The sequence below is a fragment of the Mobula birostris genome, chromosome 13 (assembly GCF_030028105.1).
Source record: "Mobula birostris isolate sMobBir1 chromosome 13, sMobBir1.hap1, whole genome shotgun sequence".
NCBI lineage: Eukaryota > Metazoa > Chordata > Chondrichthyes > Myliobatiformes > Myliobatidae > Mobula > Mobula birostris.
This window is the reverse complement of record NC_092382.1, coordinates 27,609,458-27,637,424: the sequence shown is the minus strand read 5'-3', so window position 1 is coordinate 27,637,424 and position 27,967 is coordinate 27,609,458. Positions and strand designations below refer to the sequence as shown.

At 45.9% G+C, this 27,967-nt stretch overlaps 2 protein-coding genes across 2 annotated transcripts in view; one reads left to right on the top strand and one right to left on the bottom strand.

The window, feature by feature from the left end:
* The window catches only part of LOC140208657 (uncharacterized), a 150,103-nt gene that overhangs the window by 15,762 nt on the left and 106,374 nt on the right, over nt 1-27,967 (top strand). The window lies entirely within an intron of this gene.
* LOC140208639 (uncharacterized) lies at nt 18-1,962 on the bottom strand. The gene has a single exon (XM_072277473.1). It carries the CDS (start codon nt 1,869-1,871, stop codon nt 162-164), a length of 1,710 nt encoding a protein of 569 aa, XP_072133574.1. The 5' UTR covers nt 1,872-1,962; the 3' UTR covers nt 18-161.

Below are 27,967 nucleotides of genomic sequence, written 5' to 3'. Positions count from 1 at the left end.
GCTAGCCGAAGCGAGAGTTACATAAGGTTAGATGCCTGAGCGAATTGCTTCACAAGTTCATAGCAGGTGAACGGCCTCTCCCCAGTGTGAACTCAATGATGGACATTTGGTGGCGATGGCTGAGAGAATCTCTTCCCAAAGTCTGAGCAGCAGATCGGCCTCTACCCAGTATGAACTCGCTGGTGTTTCTGTAGGTTGGATGACCGAGTGAATCTCTTCCCACACACTGAGCAGGTGAACGACCTCTCCCCAGTGTGAACACGCTGGTGTCTCTGTAGATGAGACAACTGAGTGAATCCCTTCCCACAGTCTGAGCAGGTGAATGGCCTTTCTCCAGTGTGAACTCGCTGGTGACTCAGTAGTTGAGAGGACGAAGTGAATCCCTTCCCACAGTCTGTGCAGGTGAACGGCCTCTCTCCAGTGTGAACTCGCTGATGTACCTTCAGTTGAGATGAGCAAGTGAATCCCTTCCCACAGTCTGAGCAAGTGAACGGCCTGTCCCCAGTGTGAACTCGCTGATGTACCTTCAGTTGAGATGAGCAAGTGAATCCCTTCCCACAGACTGAGCAGGTGAACGGCCTCTCTCCAGTGTGAATTCGCTGATGTACCTTCAGTTCAGATGACTGAATGAATCCCTTCCCACAGTCTGAGCAGATGAACGGCCTCTCTCCAGTGTGAACTCTCTGATGTACCTTAAGTTGAGATGACGAGGTGAATCCCTTCCCACAGACTGAGCAGGTGAAAGGCCTCTCTCCAGTGTGAACTCGCTGATGTATCTTAAGTTGAGAGGACGAAGTGAATCCCTTTCCACAGTCTGAGCAGGTGAAAGGCCTCTCTCCAGTGTGAACTCGCTGATGTACCTTCAGTTCAGATGACTGAATGAATCCCTTCCCACAGTCTGAGCAGATGAACGGCCTCTCTCCAGTGTGAACTCGCTGATGTATCTTCAGTAGGGATGAGCAAGTGAATCCCTTCCCACAGACTGAGCAGGTGAATGGCCACTCCCCAGCATGAATTCGCCAGTGTCTCTCTAGGACAGATGACCGAGTGAATGCCTTCCCACAGTCTGAGCAGGTGAACGGCCTCTCTCCAGTGTGAACTGACTGATGTGTCAGTAGGTGGGATGACCGAGTGAATCCCTTCCCACACACTGAGCAAGTGAACGGCCTCTCTCCAGTGTGAACTCGCTGGTGTTTCTTCAGTTCAGATGACTGAGTGAATCCCTTCCCACAGTCTGAGCAGGTGAACAGCCTCTCCCCGGTGTGAACTCGCTGATGTACCTTCAGTTGGGCTGATCTAGTGAATCTTTTCCCACAGTCGGAGCAGGTGAACGGCCTCTCCCCAGTGTGAACAGACCTGTGTGCTTGTAGGTAGGATGATCGAGTGAATCCCTTCCCACACACTGAGCAGGTGAACGGCCTCTCCCCAGTGTGAACTTGCCTGTGTCTCTGTAAAACAGAGTACGAAGTGAATCCCTTCCCACAGTCTGAGCAGGTGAACGGCCTCTCCCCAGTGTGAACTCGCTGATGCACTTTCAGTTGGGATGAGCAAGCGAATCCCTTCCCGCAGTCTGAGCACGTGAATGCCCTCTCGCCGGTGTGAATTGACCGGTGTATCTGCAGGTTAAATGATTCAGTGAATCCCTTCCCACAGTCCGAGCAGGTGAACGGCCGCTCCCCGGTGTGAACTCGCTGATGTACCTTCAGTTTAGAGAAACAAGGGAATCCCTTCCCACAGTCTGAGCACGTGAACGGCTGCTCCCCAGTGTGAACTGACCAGTGTCTCAGTAGCTTATATGATTCAGTGAATCCCTTCCCACAGTCCAAGCAGGTGAACAGCCGGTCTCCAGTGTGAACTCGCTGGTGAGCCATTAGGTTAGATGACCGAGTGAATCCTTCCTTACAAATTCAGCAGATGACTAGCAATCTGCCCAGTGAGAACTAACTGGTGTGTCCACAGGTTGGAAGACTGACTGAATCCCTTCTCACACACAGAACAGGTGAATGACCTTGTCCCGGTGTGAACTTGCTGATGTACCTTCAGTTGAGATGACCGAGTGAGTCCCTCCCCACAGTCTCAGCAGGAAGGATGATCGAGTGAATCCCTTGCTCCACTTCTTAAGTATCTGGACAGAGACAGCAAAACTGTCGTGTTGTGTTCGAGATTCCCGTAGACAAATTCCTTGTCATTTTTAACCTGTAAAAATATTTACAAAATCCATCAATGGGTGTAGGACAATATTTCAGATGAGATCACTTGAGTTGTCAAGGTGTGATCTGGCATCACTCTGTTACAGTGAAGTTCCACACAAGGTGGAGAGAGAAATCATCTTCTAACTGGGCACAGTGCTGGTATCTGGAATGACCATCAAACTCTCTGATGCTCTTCCTGTCTCTATAAGAATGGGGCATTTCTGCCATCTCCAATCTGTGACCTGGCTCAGTTTGACTCTCTCCATTGGTATTATTCCCTGTTCGCACTTAGCTGCATGGGCGACTGGCCCCACAGGAACTGAAATACTCACACAAATAGCCGGCAGTGCATTCCACGCACCCACCACTCTCTGGGTAAAAAACTTACCCCTGTCATCCCCTCGGTATCTGTTTCCAAGCACCTTAAAACTATGCCCCCTCGTGTTAGCCATTTCAGCCCTGGGAAAAAAAGCCTCTGGTTATCCACATGATCAATGCCCCTCATCATCTTATACACCAAAAAAGGCTCTAAACATAAACAAGAAATTATACATTGCTTTGAGGATTTGTTGGAAGTATACAAAATTATGAGGGTACAGATAGGGTAAATGCAAGCATTTTTTTCCACTGAGGTTGGGTGAGATGACAACCAGATGTCATGGGTAAGTGGGAAAGGTGAAAATTTAACGGGAACATTTGGAAAAGCTCTTTACTGAAATGGTCGTGAGAGTGTGGAATGAGATGTCAGCACAAGTGGTGAATATGAGCTCAGTTTCACCATTTAAAAGAAATTTGTATGGGAGCCTGGATGGGAAGGGTATGGATGGCGATGGTCCCGGTGCAGGAGGTTGAGTGATCGATACATCCCAAAGAAGTGGAAGCATTGGAAACGCAGGAGGACACAACTGTGGATGAAATGAGAAGCCAAAGCCAACATAAAAGCTAAAGAGAGGGCAAACAAAAGAGCAAAAGCTATTGGGAAGCTTTTAGAAACCAACAGAAGACGACTAAAAAAAAGTTGGATGAGCTCAGGTGTGGAATTTTGATATTGTAGTCATTAATTAGTCTTGGTAGCGCCCAACAGTCTGAGGCATTTGGAGGAACAAAATATCTGGGGTCTCAATATCTCTTCAAATCCAAGGTTCTCTGCACCAGTTACCTTTCAACTTTTATTTTGACAGGTACATACAAACTAGACACCCTCAAAATTTCACTTCTGTAGGCCTCCCACTTACCAAGTACTCCTTTGCCAGAAAACAGCCTGTCCCAAACCACACTTGTCAGATCCTGTCTGATACCATCAAAATTGACCTTTCTCCAATTTAGAATCTCAACCTGTGGTGCACACCTCTCGTTTTCCGTATTTACTTTGATTCCCATGGCATTATGATCACTAATTTCTGTCACCAGCCCTGGAACATTTCCTAACAGCTCATCGCACACTTCTATGTCGGGAATTCTACGAACTGATAAAGGGCACATTTGGCAACCTCTACCCCCTTGACATCTTTTACAGTATGGGAGTCCCAGTCAATATATGGAAAGTTAAAATCACACCTTTGTTTCTTGGCATGGTCTGCAATCTCTCTACAAATTTGTTCCCCTAAATCCCTCAGACTGTTGGGTGCAACCAAGTCCCAATAATGGCTACAATATCATAATTCCCTGTCCTGAGCTCATCTGGATTTCCTATGATGCCTCTTGCATTGTGATATACACAGCTCAGCACATTCATCGCACCATGCTCAACCATTTGATTGCTGACTCTGAGGTCTGAACAACATCTGACTGGTGACAAGAAAACAGACGCTCCCTCATTGTCACAAAAACAAAGGAGCTGATAGTGGACGACGGGAGGAATGGAGACAGGCTAACCCCTATTGACATCAATGGATCTGGGGTTGAGAGGGTGAACAGCTTTAAATTCCTCAGCATAAACATCACCAAGGATCTCACATGGTCTGTACATACCGGCTGTGTTATGAAAAGAGCACAGCAGCACTTCTTTCACCTCAAAACGGTTGAAGAAGTTGGGGATGGGGCCCCAAATCCTAAGAACTTTCTGCAGGGACACAATTGAGAGCATCCTGACTGGCTGCATCACTGCCTGGTATGGGAACTGTACTTCCCTTAATCGCAGGAACCTGCAGAGAGTGGTGCGGACAGCCCAGCGCATCTGTAGATGTGAACTTCCCACTAATCAGGACATTTACAGAGACAGGGATGTAAAACGGGCCCAAACGATTTTGGGGACCCAATTCACCACAACCACAAACTGTTCCTGCTGCTACCATCCAGGAAACGGTACCACAGCAAAAGGACCAACAGGCTCCGGGACATCATCTTCCACCAGGCCATCAGACTGATTAATTTATGCTGATACAATTGCATTTCTATGTTATATTGACTGTCCTATGTACAAACTATTTATTATAAATTACTATAAATTACAAATTGCACACTTAGACGGAGACATAACATAACGATCTCTACTCCTCATGTATATGAAGGACGTAAGTAATAAAGTCAATTCAATTCACCCTCTCCACTATCTGTTCTGTTAATGCTGGCTCCCATTCCCCCTACAACTCGCATGAGCAAGTCTTACCACTAGGATATTCGTCCCCTCTTGTTCTGTTCCCCTAACTAACGAATCTCCTATCACCCCCTTGACTTTCCTCTGCCAGGTAATCCCCCGCAAGTTTCTAAAGTGGTCCACCCGTTGTTGTGTTGGATAGCAATAACAGTACTCTGTGATTGCTATTTAAACTCATTCCCCTTCCTGCCTCTCACCCAGTTTCCTGTGTCCTGCACTTTGGGTGTAACTCACCTCTCTTCATGTCATATCTATTACGTCCTCCAACTCCTGGATGATCCAGAATTCTCCCATTTCAAGTTCCAATTCTGTAAAGTGCAGGGTTACAAGCTGCAGCTGGATGCACATCTTGTAGGTGAGGGCATCAGGGACACCGGATGTCTTCCCACCTTCCCACCAATGTCCCCTCTAATTTGTAATGACCAGTGTGCACATAAATCTTGTACTGTCCATTTTTTTTACACAGTGACAACATGTGCACAGTGAATTTTATATAGAGAGACAGTCATTTTAACAGCTAGCAAATCACTGTCGATAAGAACTTTGATGTCCTCTGGGTTTGATCGAGTTCATCTGCACTCTCACACAACCTATGCAGCAGGCCTGTAACGGGTAATGAAGGATTTTCTCACCAGAGCTTTTGCACATCATCCATATGTCACTTGCTTGCTAAATTATGCTTTAAAAAGTCAAGATTTCCAAATATCACTCCACTTCTTCCCACTTGCGAATTCTCCAGCAACTTTTTCATCACCACAATACACACAGGTGACACCAGTTTCTGTATTGTACACAAATATTTCCCCTGAACCCTCCCCCAGGTGACTGACGGTGGTGAACTCAGTGATGGCAATGCCAATGAACATGAAGGGAAGGGCAGTAGTCTGTCTCATTGGAGTCTGGCACATTTGTGATGTGAAAGCTACTTGTTGCCCAGGACAAAGGTGTTTGATATCATTATGTACCCAGAGAGAATGGGTCAAAACACGTCCCTGTCATTTGGAACCTGATCCTTTGATCGCTCTTTTCGGTATTTCTCGAGACTCTGACAAGCATTTGATCCTGGCTAAACGATGAACATTGTCTTTTCTCTCTCTTTCAGCTGGACGTGCAGTACTCCTTAAGTGGAGAGATGTAGTTCCCCCTACCCATGTTCGATGGCTCAGGGATATTATGTCTTGTTTGGATCTTGAAAAGATATTAATAGCAAAAGGATAGTGAGGGATAAAATTGGTCCCTTAGAGAATCAGAGTGGATGGGTATGTGCGGAGCCAAAAGAGATGAGGGAGATTTTGAACAATTTCTTTTCTTCGGTATTCACCAAGGAGAAGGATATTGAATTGTGTAAGGTAAAGGAAACAAGAAGGGTAGTTATGGAAAGTATGATGATTAAAGAAGAGGAGGTACTGGTGCTTTTAAGGAATATAGAACTGGATAAGTTTCTGGGTCCAGACAGGATATTCCCTAGAATCCTTGAGGGAAGTTAGTGTGGAAATGACAGGGGCTCTGACAGAAATATTTCAAATGTCATTGGAAATGAGAATGGTGCTGGAGGATTGGCTTATTGCTCATGTTGTTCCATTGTTTAAAAAGGGTTCTAAGAGTAAACCTAGCAATTATCCGCCTGTGAGTTTGACGTTAGTGGTGGGGAAATTGATGGAAAGTATTCTTAGAGATGGTATATATAATTATCTGGATAGACAGGGTCTGATTAGGAACAGGTAACATGGATTTGTGCGTGGAAGGTCATGTTTGACAAATCTTATTGAACTTTTTGATGAGGTTACTAGGAAAGTTGATGAGGATAAAGCGGTGGATGTTGTCTATATGTACTTCAGTAAGGCCTTTGACAACGTTGCACATGGAAGGTTAGTTAAGAAGATTCAATCGTTAGGCATTAATATCGAAGTAGTAAAATGGATTCAGCAGTGGCTGGATGGGAGACGCCAGAGACGATAACTGCGTGTCAGATAGGAGGATGGTGACTAGTGGTGTGCCTCAGGGATCTGTACTGGGTCCAATGTTGTTTGTCATATATATTAATGATCTGGATGGTGAGGAGGTAAATTGGATTAGTAAGTATGCAGATGATACTAAGATAGGTGGAGTTGTGGATCATGAAGAAGGTTTTCAAAGCTTGCAGAGAGATTTAGGCCAGTTAGAAGAGTGGGCTGAAAGATGGCAGATGGAATTTAATGCTGATAAATGTAAGGTGTTACATTTTGGTAGGACTAATCAAAATAGGGCATACATGGTAAATGGTAGGGCATTGAAGAATGCTGTAGAACAGAGGGATCTAGGAGTAATGGTGCATAGTTCCCTGAAGGTGGAATCCCATGTGGATAGGGTGGTGAAGAAAGCTTTTGGTATGCTGGCCTTTATAAATCAGAGCATTGAGTATAGGAGTTGGGATGTAATGTTGAAATTGTATAAGGCATTGCTAAGGCCAAATTTAGAGTATTGTGTACAGTTCTGGTCACCGAATTATGGGAAAGGTGTCAATGAAATTGAGAGAGTAAAGAGAAGATTTACTAAAATGTTGCCTGGGTTTCATCTCCTAAGTTACAGAGAAAGGTTGAACAAGTTAGGTCTTTATTCTTTGGAACGTAGAAGGTTGAGCGGGGACTTGATAGAGGTGTTTAAAATTATGAGGGGAATAGATAGAGTTGATGTGGATAGGCTTTTTCCATTGAGATTGGAGGAGATTCAAACAAGAGGACATGAGTTGAGAGTTAAAGGGCAAAAGTTTAGGGGTAACATGAGGGGGAACTTCTTTACTCAGAGAGTGGTAGCTGTGTGGAACGAGCTTCCAGCAGAAGTGGTTGAGGCAGGTTCGATGTTGTCATTTAAAGTAAAATTGGACAGCTATATGGACAGGAAAAAAATGGAGGGTTAAGGGCTGAGTGCAGGTCAGCGGGACGAGGTGAGAATAAGAGTTCAGCACGGACGAGAAGGGCCGAGATGGCCTGATTCCGTGCTGTAATTGTTATAAGCGTATACGGTTACTATTCACTTTTTAATTCAGATATAAAGTTCCATAAGGTGTGGGGACCTTTTCTTGGATATTTTCATAATTCTCACCTAGATTGACAGGTGTATTTTTTTCTTCCCTTGATAGTCAGATCCTGCATTTCCAGCTTTCTTTGATTCTTTGTTTAGTTAGCAGGCTGCTTTTTTTATTATTCATTTCTCTTTTTCCTACAATATATAGATCTGGGGTGATAAAAGTTTATCTCAAATGTCCTTTTAAATATTTATACTTATAATGTAATGGTTGGCTTGGAGTTGGATCGTGGGAGGGTTGGGTGCTTTCCTTTCTAACTTTTCATTTTTAATATGGGTGACTTGCTCATTTGTTAAGATGTGTATTATTGCTATTTTTGTCTGTATTGCAATGATCCTTCTATTTACACTATTGATTTTTTTCTTCGACACTGTAGTTTGTAGAAAACTTAAAAAAAAATTAAAAAATCATGACCTCACGGGTAGAAAAGTCCAGAACAAGAGGGGGTGGAACCAGCAACAGACACAAAATGCTGGGGGAACTCAGCAGGCCAGGCAGCATCTATGGAAAAGAGTACTAATGCTGAGTTCCTCCAGCAATTTGTGGTGTTGCTCGGATTTCCAGCATCTGCAGATTTTCTCTTGTTTGTGACTGGAGGCAGAACAAAGGTGATTTTCACAACAGCTGATGTAAAAGATTTTGTTCCCTTTCTCCGAGTTCCCGATCCTTGCATTTAGACAGCTGGAGCTCAGCTCTGTCTGAGAGACCCATCGGTTCCCATTCCCTCATCAGCCGGAAGCTCCCCGGGGCCCGTGTACGGATGGTGGGGCTGAGAGAGAGGGAAGAGAGCAGGACTGTCCCGGGATTGTGGGTCACGGAGTCTGGAGTCACAGCAACTACCCGAAGTTGGTGTTGAACACCACCCAACCCCACCCTTCTCCCCTCCCCCCGCTCCCCTGCCCCCTCTCTCCCTTCTGCCCTACCCCCGGAAACCCGCTCCCACCTTCCGCCGCTGTTCTGAGGCCTTTGTCTACTGCGCGCATGCGTGATATTCGAGAACGTCACAACGCTGACGCCTGCGCATTTGATCGGTGCTTCGGCGACGGCGAAATTTGTAACGCAGGGATTTATGGGCGATCACGGTTCCATTAAAAGTTTCTGGAAGCACCAGTTCCATGTCCGTAGCTCAGTTTTTTTTTGGTGCGCATAGAAAATTCAGCAGCTGTTTTAACGCAGAAAGCGGTTCACGTAAAGAATATAGTCAATATCAACGTGTATCTAATGCCAAAGTACAATCCTCTTACAAATGTAGATGTAAAACACAAGAGATTCTACAACTGCTGGAAATACAGTACAAAGACGCACACGCACAAAATGCTGGAAGAACTCTGCAGTTCAGACAGCTACAAAGCAGAGGAGTACACAGTCTAGACATGCTGAAGGGGCTCAGCATAAACGTTGTCTATTTATTCCTCTCCGCATTTGCAGCCAGATCTGTTGATTTCCTCCAGTATTTTGCAGAAATTAACCACCTTTTTTTTAAACTGTTTCAAAATGTTTCTGATCTCTCATTTGCAGCCACATCCTACCGGTCTGATTCCTCTTCCTGCTCGTCCTGGTAAACTCTAGGTCCCATCTCTTTCAGGAGCCCCAAAGCCCTGACTCAGGCTGATTACTCTTTGGTTTCTGACTCTGCTCCATCGAAGATTCACTCGCTAGTCTGCAGTCAGACTTTAGAGGCGCATTGCAACAACCCAGCTGTCTGAGACACAGTCCTTTGAAATGAGTGAAAATGATACAAAACGTTGAAAAGAGCGGGGAGGAAGGAGTTTAACCAACTTCATCCAGAGCCCTAAAGGACGTCAAAACCACAGTGAGCTCATTGTCTTATTCAGCCTGGAGAGAAGCATGCAGGAAATTCATGCAGGTGTATAGGATGATGAGAGACATTGGTCGTGTGGATAGCCACAGGCTTGTTCCTAGGGCTTTAGTTTTAGATAATGAAGACACGCAGTCCTCTTTTATTGTCATTTAGTAATGCATGCATTAAGAAATGATACAATATTTTCTCCGGTGTGATATCACAAAAAACAGGACAGAACAAGACTGAAAAATCTAACAAAATCACATAATTATAACATATTGTTACAACAGTGCAACAATACCATAACTTGATGTCGAACAGTCCATGAGCACAGTAAAAAGTTCAAAGTCTCTCAAATGTCCCACATCTCACGCAGACGGAAGAAGGAAGAAAAACTCTCCCTGCCATGCCCGACCACAGTCCGACTCCGAGTCGTCCGAAAACTTCGAGCCTCCGATCAGCTATCCAACACCGAGTACCGAGTATTATCTCTATCTGAGCGATTCGACCTCAATCTCTGTCGCCAACAGCAGGCACAGCCGGGGATTTTGAGGCCTTCCCTCTGAAGGATTCACGATCGCGCAGTAACGAGAGCAGCGAACGGGCGTTTCAGAGATTACTCCAGGTGTTCCTCTGTACTTCACGTCCCTCTCCATCAAATCAGAATTGTCCACGGCCCCTATTTAATGGAGACGATATCGTTTTTCACCGAAGGACTGCGCACGCGCGGAACGCTGCACTCGCTCCTCCCGCCGAACCGGCTGAACACGAGGGGGCAGAGTTTTAACTTGCTTGGAAGTAGGTGCAGAGCAGATGTCAGAGCTAAGTGGTGTGTGTGTTGAATGCACTGCCGGCGACAGTGGTAGAGGCGGATACAATAGGGTCTTTTAAGAGACTCTTAGATATCACATAGATGTTAGATAGTACATGGAGCCTAGAAAAATAGAGGGCGATGCGGGAGGGTAATTCATGGCAGTTTCTAGAGTGAGTTACATGGTCGGAACAACACTGCAGGCCGAAGGGCCTGTAACGTACTGTAGAGTTTTATGATTCCATGAAATTCAAGGGAAATCTCTTCTCCCACGGTGTGGTGACCAGCTGCAACCTGTCATCACAGGGAGGGTGAGAGGGGAGCGGCAGGATTGTCCGAACTCGAACTCCCAATGGGATCGCACCCCTTCTCATTCACTACCATCATCCGCACCCCCGTGGACTCCATCCCTTCCCACCCACTCCCAACATTTGCACTCTCAATGAGCTCTCTTTCCGTTCATTTCCAACGGGACTGCGACGCTGGAAACTGGAGGGGTTGCTGAAATCCCCATTTGCAAGAACCCAGGACACCATCAGCGACACGAAACAGCTTACCAGCAAAGTCACCGTGACCACACTCACGGTGGGAGAGAGAGAGGGGAGCGGGGAGAGGTTGGAGAAGGAGATGTTGGGAGGAACTCGGCCGGTAGAGTAGAGAGAGGGATAGACCGAGAGGCAGAGAGGGGGGATAGCGGGAGATCGAGAGATACAGTAGATGAGTGGCGAGATGGAAGGTGAGAGAGAAGGGAGAGAGAGAGGGTGAGAAGTGTGGGAGAGAATGCTGGGACAGAGATAGAGGAAGAGGGACGGGGAGACGGAGGAAGAATGGGATTAAAAGATAGACGAAGAGATGGAGGTGAGAGTGGAGTGTCCTATCCACTGTGTGGGCGTTACTAGCCTGCCATCTGACATCACGGGATCGGTCGATGTCGCGGGTTTCTGCATCTATCAATTCATGTTTAATCTACAAATTCTGTGCGTGTGAACATGTTTTTTTTTCTACGTGATTACGAGTCAAGCAGAGATTTTCGGCTGTACTGGACACGATTAACATTCTTACGTAAAACAGGGTGACGAGAATGAGATCTGTGACGCTCGCTCTTTTGGAATCTATGTTCAAATTTCAACTATGACCATCATTGGACAAGTTCAGGAATATTATGATTCACAGACCACTGGAAGGTTTACATTGAAATATTTGGCTAGTTATTCGCGGCAAACATCACCGAGCCCAATCAAAAGGTTACCATCTTGCTCAGTTTATGCTGTCCGGAAACATACAACATCGCCCGAAGTTTCATGAATCCCGATTTGCTCTCTTCGAAATCTTATGAGGATCTTCTGAGATTTGATCTCATTACAACCCTAAACCATTGGATATTGTGCAGCGCGTTAGATTCAGCTCTCGTTTTCAGTTAGAAAACGAACCAACAGCAACGTTTGTTGCTAAATTAAGAAAACTGACTGAACTTTGTGTTTACGTTGCTGTTCGAGAAGTTATGATACGAGATCGCTTAGTCGTCGGCGTGATGTTCGCATTCAGCGTCGCCCATCGGCAGAATCAGAGCTCTCACTTCAGTCAGCTTTTGATATCGCAAATGGCATGCAAGCGGCAGATTAAAATGCAGTTTTGTCGCAAGAGTGCCAAGTACAAAGAGCGCTGACGTCTCCATCACCTACAACTGCCGCAGATTGTACTGACGCTAACAAAGTGTCCCCAGCTAAAAATCAAAAGAACTAGACTCCGGGTTTTCCGATGTTACCGTTGCGCTGAATTTCACCGGAAGCCTCCTGACTGTTGACACCGAGACTCATTCCGTTTTACTTTCCAAAAGAAAGGACACTTGACCAGAGTTTGCCGATCTCGGCCTCCATCCAAACCAAAACGTCCCACAGCATCTGATCTCTTCTTATTGATCATGACGTGTCTGACCAAGCTACGTTCTGGTCAATGGTGACTAACGTCCACTTTCCTCGAGTGTTGACAGTAGGACACTCATCAAATCTGATGCCAAAAAGAGGTGTTGAAATTCACTGTTGATGTTGGTCACCATTCCATAAATACACAACCCGAATATTATTTGCCGAACATTCTCAAGAAGGTAAAGTGTATTCCCAGACACAAGCGTATTTTGGTAGAGATAAAGGAGATCATGAAGACTAGCAAAGCAAGCTGAAATAGCAAATGATCTACTCCTCATAAAAGGTATGAAGGCTCTAGCCCGGAATTCCATTTGCTGGCGAAAACTGATGAAGGCATCGAGCACATTGTCCGTGCGTGCGACCCCTGCCGGCAGTCTCGACCTGTAAACGCTCCCGTCCCATGGCATTGGCCAACCAGCCCCTAGAGACGTTTACACGTTGACTACGCGGGTTCGTTGGACGGTCACAAATCATTGGTCGTCACCGATGCGCATTTTAAATAGATTGAGGCCAAAGCGGTTAAAACTTAAATGATAAACACTTTACGCACACTATTTTGTACGCATGGTATCCCCGATACTGCGAGAATTATCCCACGTTTACAAGTAAGGGATTCCAACTATTTTTACAAGGCAGTGTTCGACCGCAACATTCGCCCCTTTGTCACCCATCTTCAAACGGAATGGCTGAATGAGCTGTTCAGATTGTCAAACAGGGACACAAAAGTTGAATGGGGACATACTCCACGGGATCTACCGACTTTTTTTTTCCGGTGCCGGATAATCTCACAAACCACCACACAGGGATTTATGGACCACAGGTTGTATTCCCGATTAGATTTATTGCGACAGAGCCGGAAGACCGAGTGAGAGAGACAAAAGACAATGGACGTGCGGTCCGATTGAAATACGGTACATCGGAACTCTGAGGTGGGAGATCCAGTTTGTGTTCGCCGGAACCCTGGATGAAAAGAGAAGCTGTGGTCAGAAAAAACCGACAAGTAACTTCACCACTCGAGGATGATGCTGTATGCCGCCGACACCTGGACCAGATCAGGAGACTGCCAAGTGAATCCCTCGTTCCACAGCGAGCGAGTGAACAAGCCAGGTTAGCCCCGCAAGCTATCGAAGCGAATCCCCAGTTGAAAGCACTGGATCCAGTCCATCACTCCAGCCTGGGGTTTCTGGATTGCGCCGATCAGAACGGACCAGTGAACTGGAGGAATATTATCAAGATGGTTTCGCCTAAAAGCATAGAGGGTGGAGAGATGTCCAATCCACAGGACGACTGTTTATTGGTGTGTCATGTGACTCACGGGATTGGTCGATTGATCAGTTAACGTTGGGTCCACTAATTCTGTCCGTGTGATCGTGTTCATTGTGTCCGGCTGACTACGAGTACAGCAGGGCTATTCGGCTGCAGATGACACGATAAACGTCCTTTAATTGTAACAGTGGCATAGGTACAGCTCAGATATTGTTTGTAATTTTGCTGATAACACAACTGTTGCAGGCAGAATCTCAGAGGGTGACGAGGAGCGGGACAGGAGTGAGACGGATCGGCAGGTTGAGTGACGTCACAACAACAGCCCAGCATTAACGTCATCGGAACCAGTGAACTGATCGTGGATTCAGGAAGTAGACGTGGGGAGAGGCGGAGAGGCTTCCGCTGTGAGATGCTGCTGGTGAAGCTCGGTGACCACTTAGCGGCGGCAAACAAAACAAAGAAAACAACTAAATACGTTATTAATAACTTTTTTTCTGGTTAACGATCGCTGCCAACAAAAGCCTCTAACTTTCCATTCGGAGCTGAGCTATTGGACCGCCTGTATGAACTGGCATTTTTGCGGTGCGATCTGAAACCTCGAAAGCGCTGGACGTTGCTGCCTTGAAAGCCGAATCCAACCGTCGGGGTCCGGGTCGGAGATCCGAGGACGAGCCAATTGCCGGCGCGGACTTAGAGGCGATTCGATGTGGCGGAACAGAGGCGAGGCAGAGCCCGGCCCCGTGCCCGACAGCAAGGACAGATCCGAGATTTGATCGATTTTAAAGTGGGGCCGAATTGGAAAATTTGGAACGAGCGGAATCGAGGCGGTGAGGCCAGGGCCGAGAGAGTATCGAGGCAGTAGGGCCCGGGTCCGAAAGCGAGCAACGACGCGATGTTCGGACGTTTTCAGCGACGGACCAGATTCGACGATGGACGGGACGCTTCGGCTCGGTGCTCCGCGACGTTTTCTCGGCGCTATGTCCAACAGAGGCAGGGGCATATTCTCGAATCGGTTGTTGCAATACCTGGTTTCCTGTCCGTGGGGGGACTCAATTTTCCGAACTTCAGTTCTGAATGTTATTTGGTGAAGTTTATCGTTTGCAGATTTGGTCTTTTTGTATTTTTCTCTCTGCACATCGGGTGTTTGACGATTTTCTTTCTTAACCGGTTCTATTGGTTTTCCTTGTTTTGTGGTTATTTGTAAGGAGCCGAATCTAATTGTTGAAAAAGTATGATAAATGCACTTTGAATTTTGAACTGTGAACAGGTACGTCTTCCTCGACGGGTCAGCAGAGGAAAGGCCGAGGAGCTTCCATTTCCCGTGGGTCCGCAGCTCTGCAGATGATGAGTTGGAGATGAAGAATTGATGCAATTAAGGAAAAGTTTGAGAAGATTAGTGATGTACCCCGGAGAGTGTGCGGGCTGTTGTTTCCCGTCAGGTGTGGAGGCGCTAATGCAGAAGATCGGAAAAAGCCACAACGCGTTGTAAAGTCAGTCAGCTCCAGCAAAGGCATCAGGCTCCCATCATATTCAGAAAGCAATGTCTGAAGAAGACGGCATCCATCCTTGAGGACCCTGAAGATCCAGAACACTTTGCATTGCTGGCATCAGTAAGGAGATACCTGGTCACAAGACACACCCTGAACGTTTCACTAACACATGATCGTACAGTGCATACAGCAATATGGCATCGTAGGGACTCGGTTGTGCCCATGTTTTAGTCGATTCCAAGATCAATCTGACCCTTTCCGACTACATCGCCCTCATCTTTCCCATTCATCCACCCGCCTATCTGAGAGTCTGTGGAATGTCCATAACGGAAATGACGCCACGCCGCTGATTACAGAGCGTCACACGTACACACCCCTCAGTGTGTAAAAGAAATGCCTCCGCCATCACCACAATACCTTCCGCCCAACTCCATAAAGTTATACCTCCGTGTATTCGCCATTTCCGCCTGGGAAACATACAGTATCTCTTGCTGTACAATCGACCGCTGCCTCTTATCATTGTGTACACCTTCCCAACATCACAGCTCATTTTCTGTCCTCCTAAAGCAAAACCCTAGCTCTGTCAACCACTCTTCATAATCCTGGTGTCATCGCAGTGAAACTCCTCTGCTCCATCTCTAACGATTCGACATCCTTCCTATAATGTGACCACCGGAACGGAACAGAAGACAGGAAGTGCGGATTCAGCAGGGTTTTCTAAGGCTACAAAATTATTTCACGGCTCTTACCCTCATTCCCCCGTCTAATGAAGACCACCGCAGCCTCTGCCTTTTGCGGCCAAACCAATTCTGAATCCACACGGGCAATTTTCCCTGGAACTGGTGCCTCCCACCTTCCTGAATGAGCTTATCGTTCGGCGAACATACCATACTAAAATCCATATCCACAACCTCCAATCCTCGGTTTTAAACAATATGTCTCGCCCATTCCTCACGGTATTCAATCATCTTCGTGAGACATGTTCTGCTCTTCTGAAAGTCCTGTCGACTATCCCTAATCAGACTGTGCTTCGGCAAATCAATAGAATACAATGGAACTGTATTGTCATGGCTGAAGACAACAAAATGGCGGCGCTGCTCCAGACCGCGCTGAACAGATATTTGCAATGCGTGCGGTCCGGATTCATTAAAACAAGAAAAAAACTGTATTTACATACTCAAATGATTTCAGTGGCACTCAAAGGCCATTGGCAAGGCAGGGTGCTGCATTATTCAGCACAACAATGGCCCTCGGATGAAGATATTTCCGTCTAATGGCATGGCGAAGATGTTTCCCTATCTCCCACCAGGTGGCAGGAAATTAACCAGACAGTGTCAGGGATCGGATGGGTTTTTACTGTTGCCGTGAGCATCCGGAGTTAGATTGTCTCCCAGTCCGGTAGTTGAGACCCGGTGATGATCGGAGCCGTCCTAATCAACCCTTTGAGTGGTTTGCAATCTGTCTCGCTGCATCTGGAGCACAGCACTGCCATTCCGTGTGTCAGTCTGCTCTCTACCGCACTTAAAATGTTGACCAGCTATTTCTGAGACAGATCAGCTCTCCCTAATCACCTCATATAGTATAGTCACTGTTGTGCTTTCGTTGCTGACGAGGTTTTGCTGATGGGCCGAGAGAACTCCTCGGTGATATTCATCTCCAAAAACTTGAACCTCTGAACGCTCCCCATTACTTCACCATGCAGGGATAGGGGGCTTTCGACACTTCTTGTATTTTTGAAGTCGATTACCATTTCTATTGTCTTCTTAGTGCTGGTCGAAGTTTGAGGTTCACCCTCTCTATATGCAGATTCATCAGTGTTTGTGATGAGGCCAGTCACTGCTGTGACCTCTGCGACTATGCTGACTGAGTTTGTAGCAGGAGCGGGAGGGCAGTCATGGGCGAAAAGAGAGAGTAGAGACGTGTCTCTGTACACGCCACTGCGGGGCGCCTGTGCTGGAGTTTTGGGGGTTTGATGCGCACTTGCTTAGTTTCCCCGTTTGGGTACGATGACTGAGGAGGTCTAAGTTCCAATTACAGGCTGATGTGCCGAGACTTGTGGAGCTCCTGAACGTCATCTCCAGAAATTTTCGGCAAATTTGCCCGTCTCTGAAGTAAGAGTAATTGGTCTATCATTCCCAGGGTTAATCCAGGTACCTTTCTTGAACACAATAATGATATTTGTCAGAACCTCCCACCGTCTGATGCTTCGCACCTATTCCTGTGGCCACTGAGGACGCACATGTCATCACCAAAGCCGAGGAAATCTCTTCCCACACATCCATTAGTAACATGTGCGATATTCCTTTCGGTCTCAGGGTCTTATCTATCCTCATGCTCTTCAAAATCTCCAATGCATCTTCCTTCGAAATCTTGACCTATTCCAGCATATCAGGCTGTTCACGCTGCCCCCACATTCATCAAGTTCCCTCTGGGATTCCTACTCTGTGGTCTACGGAGTCCTGGCTGAATAGTGCTGGTCCACGGCATCTGATCTGTCCGGAAGCTCTGCACTGGTGAATACTGAAGCAAAGCGTTCATTACCGACCCGCACTACCGCCCCCGTCTCCAGGCGCATGTTTCTTTCCTCTAGTGTCCTTCATCGCTTCTACCCTCTCATCCTCCTGTTCTCCTCCTCGCCAATGCACACTCCTAACACTAATGTCCACTGTTTGGCTCCTTCGTGATGACCTCGTAACTCTCCAGAACCCTCTCTGATGATCTCTGCTTCTTAAGCCTTAAGCATGCTTCTTTCTTCCTCGGGAATGGATATTCCACATCTCGTCACAGCCGTGACCCCTTCGAGTTAGCAAACTTTCTCCACCTCAGCGGGACAAACCTGCCCAGAACGCCAAGCAAGGGCGCCCGGAGCAACCTTCACATTTCTGTTGGGCATTTCCCTGAACGCATCCGGTCCCAGTTCACATCCCCAGGTTCTTGCCTCATAGCGTCATGATGGGTACTCCCCCAAATTAAACACTTCCCAATATATTCTGCTCATATCCTTGTCCATGGCTCTGTAAAAGTTCAGAGAGTTGTCGTCAGTGTCACCAAAATACTCGCTAAGCCTCGCATGTCTTAGTTGAGCTTATTCTCTTCAAGCATTGGTTTTCTAAATTATATCTAAACTTTTCTAAATTAAACAATACTACGTCACTGTTTGCATTCTTTTAGCGCTCCCTCTCTTGTTTATTTATTTATTGCGGGGGTCCTGGCAGAAATATTTAAAATGTCGCTGTCTGCGGGTGAAGTGCCGGAGGATTGGAGAGTGGCTCATGTTGTTCCGTTGTTTAAAAAAGGATCGAAAAGTAATCCGGGAAATTATAGGCCGGTGAGTTTAACGTCAGTAGTAGGTAAATTATTGGAGGGAGTACTAAGAGACAGAATCTATAAGCATTTGGATAGACAGGGGCTTATTAGGGAGAGTCAACATGGCTTTGTGCGTGGTAGGTCATGTTTGACCAATCTGTTGGAGTTTTTCGAGGAGGTTACCAGGAAAGTGGATGAAGGGAAGGCAGTGGATATTGTCTACATGGACTTCAGTAAGGCCTTTGATAAGGTCTCGCATGGGAGGTTAGTTAGGAAAATTCAGTCGCTAGGTATACATGGAGAGGTGGTAAATTGGATTAGACATTGGCTCGATGGAAGAAGCCAGAGAGTGGTGGTAGAGAATTGCTTCTCTGAGTGGAGGCCTGTGACTAGTGGTGTGCCACAGGGATCAGTGCTGGGTCCATTGTTATTTGTCATCTATATCAATGATCTGGATGATAATGTGGTAAATTGGATCAGCAAGTTTGCTGATGATACAAAGATTGGAAGTGTAGTAGACAGTGAGGAAGGTTTTCAGAGCCTGCAGAGGGACTTGGACCATCTGGAAAAATGGGCTGAAAAATGGCAGATGGAGTTTAATACTGACAAGTGTGAGGTATTGCACGTTGGAAGCACAAACCAACGTACAACATATAGGGTTAATGGTAAGGCACTGAGGAGTGCAGTGGAACGGAGGGATCTGGGAATACAGATACAAAATTCCCTAAAAGTGTCGTCACAGGTAGATAGGGTCGTAAAGAGATCTTTTGGTACATTGGCCTTTATTAATCGAAGTATTGAGTATAAGAGCTGGAATGTTATGATGAGGTTGTATAAGGCATTGGTGAGGCCGAATCTGGAGTATTGTGTTCAGTTTTGGTCACCAAATTACAGGAAGGGTATAAATAAGGTTGAAAGAGTGCAGAGACGGTTTACAAGGATGTTGCCGGGACTTGAGAAACTCAGTTACAGAGAAAGGTTGAATAGGTTAGGACTTTATTCCCTGGAGCATAGAAAAATGAGGGGAGATTTGATAGAGGTATATAAAATTATGATGGGTATAGATAGAGTGACTGCAAGCTGGCTTTTTCCACTGAGGCAAGGGGAGAAAAAAACCAGAGGACATGGGTTAAGGGTGAGGGGGGAAAAGTTTAAAGGGAACATTAGGGGGGGCTTCTTCACACAGAGAGTGGTGGGAGTATGGAATGAGCTGCCAGACGAGGTGGTAAATGCGGATTCTTTTTTTAATATTTAAGAATAAATTGGACAGATACATGGATGGGAGGTGTATGGAGGGATATGGTCCGTGTGCAGGTCAGTGGGTCTAGGCAGAAAATGGTTCGGCACAGCCAAGAAGGGCCGAAAGGCCTGTTTCTGTGCTGTAGTTTCTATGATTCTATGGTTCTATTGTTTGTTTCAGTGCTTTTGGACGTATTGCACTATACACACATTTCACGACATTTACTGGAGACAGTAAACGTGATGCTGGTTCCGATTCTGATGATGGAAATGAGGAGCCAGTAATGATCCATAATATGCGCCGCCATTTACTGAGACCTTATTCGGAGCCAGAAAAGCCGATGCACATTCGGTATCGGTAATATTTGTCACAGAGGTTATTATAGAGATTTTTAACCTTCAATGTCAAAAAGCAGGGGTTACTTCAATACTTTTCGTGCTGCCCTTGTCAATCATGCCCGCACAACGGGCTGCTGAGTTTACTGTGACTGAGGAAGTATGAACAAAGTTGGAGTAAGGTGATGGAATCCGTGTGGTCTACAATTAGATTGGGCAAATAACGCAGACTGTGCAGGCCCGCTGTAATGTTCATATAATGTGGGGTTGGTTTCAGGATAAATCGTGAGCTCACTCAGAGCTAACATTTGCTTTGAGAGATATGGAGCGAGATATCGTACAATTAATATCAAATAAAATGAATGTGAAGGCAACAATAGAAGTAGATACGAGAAAATCTGCAGATGCTGGAAATTCAAGCAACATACATAAAATGCTGGTGGAACGCAGCGTTTTGTGTGTGTTAATATAAGCAGGTGATAGGTCATGACTGGCATTTCAATCCGGAGTGCGGGGAACAGCTTTAAAAACTTTCTGATTGTCTACTTTACTAGACGGTGTTCTGGACTGAGCTTTAAGTATTCTCCGCGGTGCCGAGAGAAACGGCGCCTTGTTTGTTAACTGACTGTAACTAACTCGAGTTATTGTGCAGCCTCTGTGTTTTTTTCACCGGGGTACAGATTAATGTATAAAAGGGCAGCGAGGTCAGAACGCAGGCGAGTGGCTCTCAGTGCTAGCAGTGCGATTGTGTACAACACCCGAAAATGGCTCTACCAACAATCTTGCATGTAAGGGTTGTATTTTATCCTATTCTCGCAGCTTTCGGTGTTCCGGGTAAGTCGACACATCCTCTGTCTGAAATGTTAGGGACGGACTTCTATTAACAGTCATTTCACTGGGTGTTGTTTGCCGGCGAAACCGACCCAGCGCGGAGACACGGCAGACTACCGCTGCTGAACGGTTCGTCTCCGCTCCACACGCTGATGCAGGGTCAAGTTCACTGTCACCCCGACCCCCCATCCCGCCCCCAGAGTTCATCGTAGACGATGCTGCTGAAATTCAGGGAGATCAGTCCTCTCCGCTGTTCACCACTGTCAGCGTAAATCTGATACCGGGATTGTTGCAGATTGAAATGTATTTCGTAATCTAACTTTTGGTGAAGGAGCAGTAGAACAGGACGATTTGTGGGAGCGTTGCGGATTGTACCAACTGCCACCGTAGCTGAATTTTCTCTCTCACTGTCGCTCCCTCTCTCCCTCTCGCACAATCTCTCTTGTTCTGTCTCTCTGTCTCTCTCTCTCTCTCTCTCTCTCTCTCTCGCTCGCTCACTCACTCTCTCCCTCTCCTTCCCTCCCCCCTTTGTGGATTTCCGATCAAACCTTTCATTAGATGTCTTACCCGAACCAGTTGGGAATTATAGTAAATATAGCTAGCACAAGAATGGGGCGCCCACCTGGAGATTGGAATTAATTTCTCCCTATCGCACCTTTAAGATGATAACGAATGTGATCAAAAATGGCGGATATATCCAAGTGGAAGAACTTATTTATTGATAGACGTTTCTGAAATTATTCGAGTTTAAGCTAGATTGCGTACAAGCGACACTAAACGAGTCAGTGAAGTCCGATTCTGTTCACCGGGCCCTGCGCTCATTCATTGACTAAACGGAGGGAACGAGTGCATCGGTTTCACCCTGGGGCTGATGACCGACAGCGGGCACGGCCCCACTTACTCCGGGCCAGGACCGGCTCAATAATAATGAGTTCCGTTGAGTGGAATCTGTCGGCTGCACATCAGCCGATCCTCCTACAGCCATTGTGTTCAGCTCTGTCACGGCTCTCATTCCCTACGGCTGGTGTCTGAATGGGGCTTCGAGGGTGAGAGCCATTGAAATGACGATCCCACGGGTAGGGAGTGTAGGGCGCAAGGGAGGTATGGGAGAAGACGGTGATCTCCCCTATTTTTCTGGGTTGTGATGGCGAATGAGCAGCAGTGCTGCCCCCTCTCGGTTACATCGCCAAGGTGACATCGAGAGCACGTCACCAGCAACTTAACCGGGAGCAGTGCTGCCCCATCGGTTACATCGCCAAGGTGACATCGAGAGCACGTCACCAGCAACTTAACCGGGAGCAGTGCTGCCCCATCGGTTACATCGCCAAGGTGAAATCGAGAGAACGTCACCAGCAACTTAACCAGGAGCAGTGCTGCCCCCTCTCGGTTACATCGCCAAGGTGACATCGAGAGCACATCACCAGCAACTTAACCAGGAGCAGTGCTGCCCCCTCTCGGTTACATCGCCAAGGTGACATCGAGAGCACGTCACCAGCAACTTAACCAGGAGCAGTGCTGCCCCCTCTCGGTTACATCGCCAAGGTGACATCGAGAGCACGTCACCAGCAACTTAACCAGGAGCACTGCTGCCCCCTCTCGGTTACATCGCCAAGGTGACATCGAGAGCACATCACCAGCAACTTAACCAGGAGCAGTGCTGCCCCCTCTCGGTTACATCGCCAAGGTGACATCGAGAGCACGTCACCAGCAACTTAACCGGGAGCAGTGCTGCCCCATCGGTTACATCGCCAAGGTGAAATCGAGAGAACGTCACCAGCAACTTAACCAGGAGCAGTGCTGCCCCCTCTCGGTTACATCGCCAAGGTGACATCGAGAGCACGTCACCAGCAACTTAACCAGGAGCAAATGCGCAGTTCGAATGCAAACCGTTTTAGTTCACTGAATGAGGAGTTTTTATTCTCTCTTGGAACATATTTACCCGGTAATTTTGCCGATCACAGTCGGATTAGTATTTTCACTTTGGATTCCGAGAACGTTTCTCCTCGCCCTGTTTGTAACTCACAATTTGTGACTCTTTCCTTAGCGAACCTATTGACAATGGTGGTCCTCTTCCGAGGGAATTGTGGCCTTTCCAAATGTATATCGCTGTACATGGCTTTCATGGCAATGGCAGATTTCCTGGTGATGATCGTCTGTGTAATTGCGTATCATACCGTCATGTACCAGTTTCCATTCTCCTTCCTGTCCTACACATCCGCCTGTAAGGTCGTCCTGTACTTCAATTCGACCTGCCTGCAAACCTCGGTCTGGTACACTGTCCTGTTCACAGCCGATCGGTTTGTAGCGATCTGTTGTCAGAAGCTTAAAACGAAATATTGCACGGCGAGGACAGCTGTTGCCGGCATTATAACCGTGCCGCTCCTGATGCATTTACAGAACGTCCCGTATCTATTTCAGTATAAACCTGTGCGTATAATTAACGGTATTCAATGGGGCTGTCAGCCGAGCTCATGGTTCATTACGTCTCTTGTGGGCGTCGCATTCTCCTTTCTGCAGAGTATTTTAACGGTTATATTACCTTTTGTTCTGATAACCCTGTTTAACTGTCTGACGGTAAGGCGCATTTTATTAGCCAGTAAAGTGCGCCGCGGACTGCGCGGTCACAGCAGTCAAACACAGAAGGATCCGGAGATGGAGGGCCGCCGGAAATCCATCATTTTACTCTTTAGTGTGTCCGGCAGTTTCATTCTGTTGTGGCTGTCGGTCACTGTGATCTTTCAGATCACCCGACTCGCAGGAACCGCGCATTACGACGGCGATTACTCCGACTCTGCCTATGTCGCCATTGAAGCCGGCCACATGATCATGTATCTGAGTTCCTGCACGAACGCCTGCATTTATACAGCGACCCAGGCTAAGTTTAGAGAGGAAATGCGGCTAGTGTTAAAATCTCCTTGGACTTTGTTCTTAATACTGGCTAAAAAACACAGGTAAAGCAAAGCACATGTTCCTAAAGTTCGAAAGTTCATTACCCACTAATTCTGCGCATCGGAAATCTGTCATTGGGTCGCGATGTACATCTGCGTTTTATGTGTTTAACTATAATGTGTCTCGCTATTAAATTGACTTGGAATCAAATATAAATCCATTTCTGTGCAGAAGCGACCTTGATAGCCGTTATGTCATCAACAATCCTGGTATCCGATCACTCAGTTGATTTCAGTCACTCGTTGCGTTTGACGGCTGCGTTGACACTCAGGGCTCATTTGGCCGCTGGGTAACTCGGGTAAAGGTGGAGTCATCGGAATGACTTTTACACTGGCAGTGCAGATTCGCTGCGGTCAGCGCTGTGACAGAGCTACCTTCTTGTAGATTGCAGTGCGGAATCAATATTGCATAGATTCTGCCCCAGCTCGACTATGGCGACCTATGCCAATCCCCAGAACCATAATGCAGCCCGTATCCCTCTCTACCTTTGTTAACCAAGGGTTCTCCAGACACGTTTCCATTGTTTTATTATCACCTGCATTCAGCACGTCTGCTGCAGACATAACCACGCCGCACTGGGCGAGAAAAAGAATGTCTTCAGATCTGTGTATGGACGTGCCACTGCTGACATAGGAGAAGACAAAGTTGTTGGCTATCTGTACAATATACACCTCCTCATAATTGTATAAACTTTTACAAGGACCATTCATTTTATTTTTTATTTCAGACAATCAAACTTTTCCTTATAGTTTATCCCCTTCCCCACAGTCCAGGAAACAATCTGGTGAATTTTGATCTACCATAGCTCAGTTCTTACAACATCCTTCCCATGGCGTGGCAATCAGAATTGCACCCATTGCTCTCAGTCTGTTATCACCAGTGCTCCGTATAGCTGTAAGACCGAGTCGGAATTCTTCCACTCAAAGCCTCGGTGAACAATGAAAGAATAACACAATCCACTTCTGCTGTACTGTCCTCCTCCATTCAGAAAGGTATGGCCTGGCATTGCAAGGTTACAACTGAAAACGACCCTCCAAAGGTCTATATTGTCTCCCAGATTTTTATTTCACAACGTGGATCAAGTCATATTTTGTTTCACATACTCTTTTACAAACAACAAAGGATACATCAGCAAATCTACAGCTCGCCGCTTATTGCCGGCGTCCGGGAGGAGAGACAAGCTGGCACATGACCATTCACATCCATTTACCAAGCTAATCCTGTGACTAGTTTGCCAATTCATCTCCGCGTCCCTGTATCTGCCATGGGTGCTTTGTTAGGAACATTACTGAAGGACATCCAAACTCTATCTACCTTCCTGCTTCATTAAATCGTATCCTGCTGTTTTGATATTACCATACATTTGTTTTATTTTACAGTTGGTGGTTAGACCAAAATCTGCACTTGTTTGTACTACTTTATTTAGGAGGATGCGTAGGTCTTCTGCAGCACTTGCTATTAGGGTGATATCGTCTGCATATCTTATATTGTTGATGTTAACACCTCCAATTTTTATCCCATCTAGGTCTTTTATTTCTCTGAGAATCATTTCACTATAGATATTAAATAATTCCAGTGAGGCAACGCATCCTTGTCTAACTCCTCTTTGAATTTTAGTCCAACTGCTTATTTTATCATACTTTTTTTAACCGTCACTGTTTGATTCCAATATAAATTTTGAAGCAGTTGTTGGCCCCTTCCGTCAGTGTTTAGTTCAGCTAGAGTTGAAAGAATTTTTCATGTTTCACTTTGTCGAATGCTTTAGTGAAATCAATAAAACATAAAAAGACATCACTTTGATATTCAATGGTCCTTTCTGAAAGCATTCATAGTATGAAAATTGCGTTCCTAGTTCCTCTATCGTCAATAAACATATATTGCAGTTTAGAAGTTGCTAGACTTAACTTGTTTTTAATTCGACTCAGAACAAGTCTCAACAAAATCTTTATTATGTGATTCACCAGACTGATTGTTGTATAATTTTCGCAGTCAATAGTTTCAGGAATTTTTGGCAGAGTTATAAATACTGACTTCAAGAGATCGTCAGAGCATACACCAGACTCATATATGACATTAAACAGTTCAAAAAGAATATCTATGCCCAGATCCTCCAGGACTTGTATCATGTCCACTGAAATTTCATCAGGTCCAGTGGCTTTACCATGTTTTATGCTTTTCATTGCTTTAGTTATTTCTTCTTTGGTAATAGGTGGGCCAGGATTAGGGTGTTTAATATCTGGGAGTTCCCCTCTATTATCTTCAAAAAGCTGATCTGTATACTGAATCCACCTCTCACATGCTTTATTTGGGTCTGTTAGCATGCATCAGTCTGCTGATCTTATGCATCCTGTAGAGGAGGTTTTCTTAATTAGATTAGATTATGAGGACACGCAGTCCTCTTTTTTGTCATTTAGTAATGCATGCATGAAGAAATGATACAATATTCCTCCAGCGTGATATCACAGAAAGATAGGACAGACCAAGACTTAAAAACTAACAAAAAACACATAATTATAATATATAGTTACAACAATGCAACAATACCATAACTTGATGAAGAACAGGCCATGGGCACAGTAAAAAAATTCAAAGTCTCTCGAAAGTCCCACATCTCACGCAGACGGGAGAAGGAAGAAAACTCTCCCTGCCATGCCCGACCACAATCCAACTTTCAGTCGTCCAAAAACTTCGAGCTCCGATCAGCCATCCGACGCCGAGTACCGAGCGCCATCTCTGCCGAATGCTTCGACCTCAGCCTCGGTCACCAGTGGCAGGCAAAGCCGGGGATTTTGGGGCCTTCCCTCCAGAGATTCTCGATACCACAGTAGCAGCGGCAGCGAACCGGGTATTTCAGAAATTTCCAGATGTTCCTCTGTGCCTTCTCACGTCTGTCTCCATCAAATCAGAATTGTGCACGGTACCCGATTTAACAAATATGATATCATTTCACTGGAGAGCTGTGTGCGCCGCATCACGTCGCCATCTTCTCCTTCTGCCTGAAATTAATTACAGTAATTTCCTTAATTTTCTTGTGCATTTCTTTGCTGTTGTTAATATGGCTTTCTACTTCATTGCATTTTTGAATCAGCCATTCATCCTTTGCAATATTGCACAATTGTCTGGTCTATCTGTCTAGCTCTCTGTGTTCCACTTCCTTATTCTTCACTAACCTCCTTTGTTCCATCAGATCCGGAATTTCTTGAGGTATCCTCCCCTTGTTGGTGTGTTGGATTTCTTGTACTGGGATTATCTCCTCTGCTGATTGCTGTATAGCATATTTAATTCCATCCCAAGCTGTTTTGAATTGTTGCTTAGCTATGCTACCATTTTTAAGTTCTCCCAACATATACTTTTTTCTCTTTTTTCCAAGTTTTAGTTTCTTTAATTTTGTTTTAATGGTAGTTACTACTGGATGGTGATCTGAACCACAGTCTACTCCTGGGTAGGTTTTAGAATATGTGATATTATTTCTAAAGCCTTCATAAAACCTGTCGATATCTTCTTCATCTGCATCATTTGTTGGCACATTGGCTTGGATTATGCTAATATTAAAAGGGTTACCGCTAAATTTAACTAAAAGCAGCCCAATATCGCCCAATATCCCATAACACATTCTGATACTTGTTTGTTTAAAATAATTCCAACTCCATACATATGCTGTTGACGTCCAGAGTACATGATCAGAGAACTATTCTCAGTGAATTTGCCACTATTGGTCCATCTAATTTCTGACACGCCTAAGATATCAACTTCCAACCTTTACATTTCAGTTAAAGTGTTGTCCAACTTCCTTTCTGGTAAAGTACACGGATGTTCCATGTTGCTACCCTTAGCCTTTCCCTATTGCTTACAGTCTCTGGATGACGGACTGGTGTCACCTGCAGCACGTGACTACCCCGACCGAGCGAGGTGTTGTTCTGTTCATTAGAATAAACCCCATTCCCGCTGTTGTCTGGTTTCCTTCTTTTGTTTCTTTTCATGACTGAAGAGGCAGAAATTTCAACAGTGGGTTGCCGTTGCCTTCTGTTGCCGCAGTGCTCATCTAACTAGAGCATTTGACCTCTACTGGTGTTCCCGATTGGGAATCATACACTAGGCGTCGCCCTACCTTTGCTGTTGTTGTACAAAGACAATCCTCCACCACAGCTTGAAATCAAT

Excerpts from the sequence above, each read along its gene's own strand:
- LOC140208639 (XM_072277473.1), bottom strand. The coding sequence starts at position 1,871 with ATGGCTCACCAGCGAGTTCACACTGGAGACCGGCTGTTCACCTGCTTG.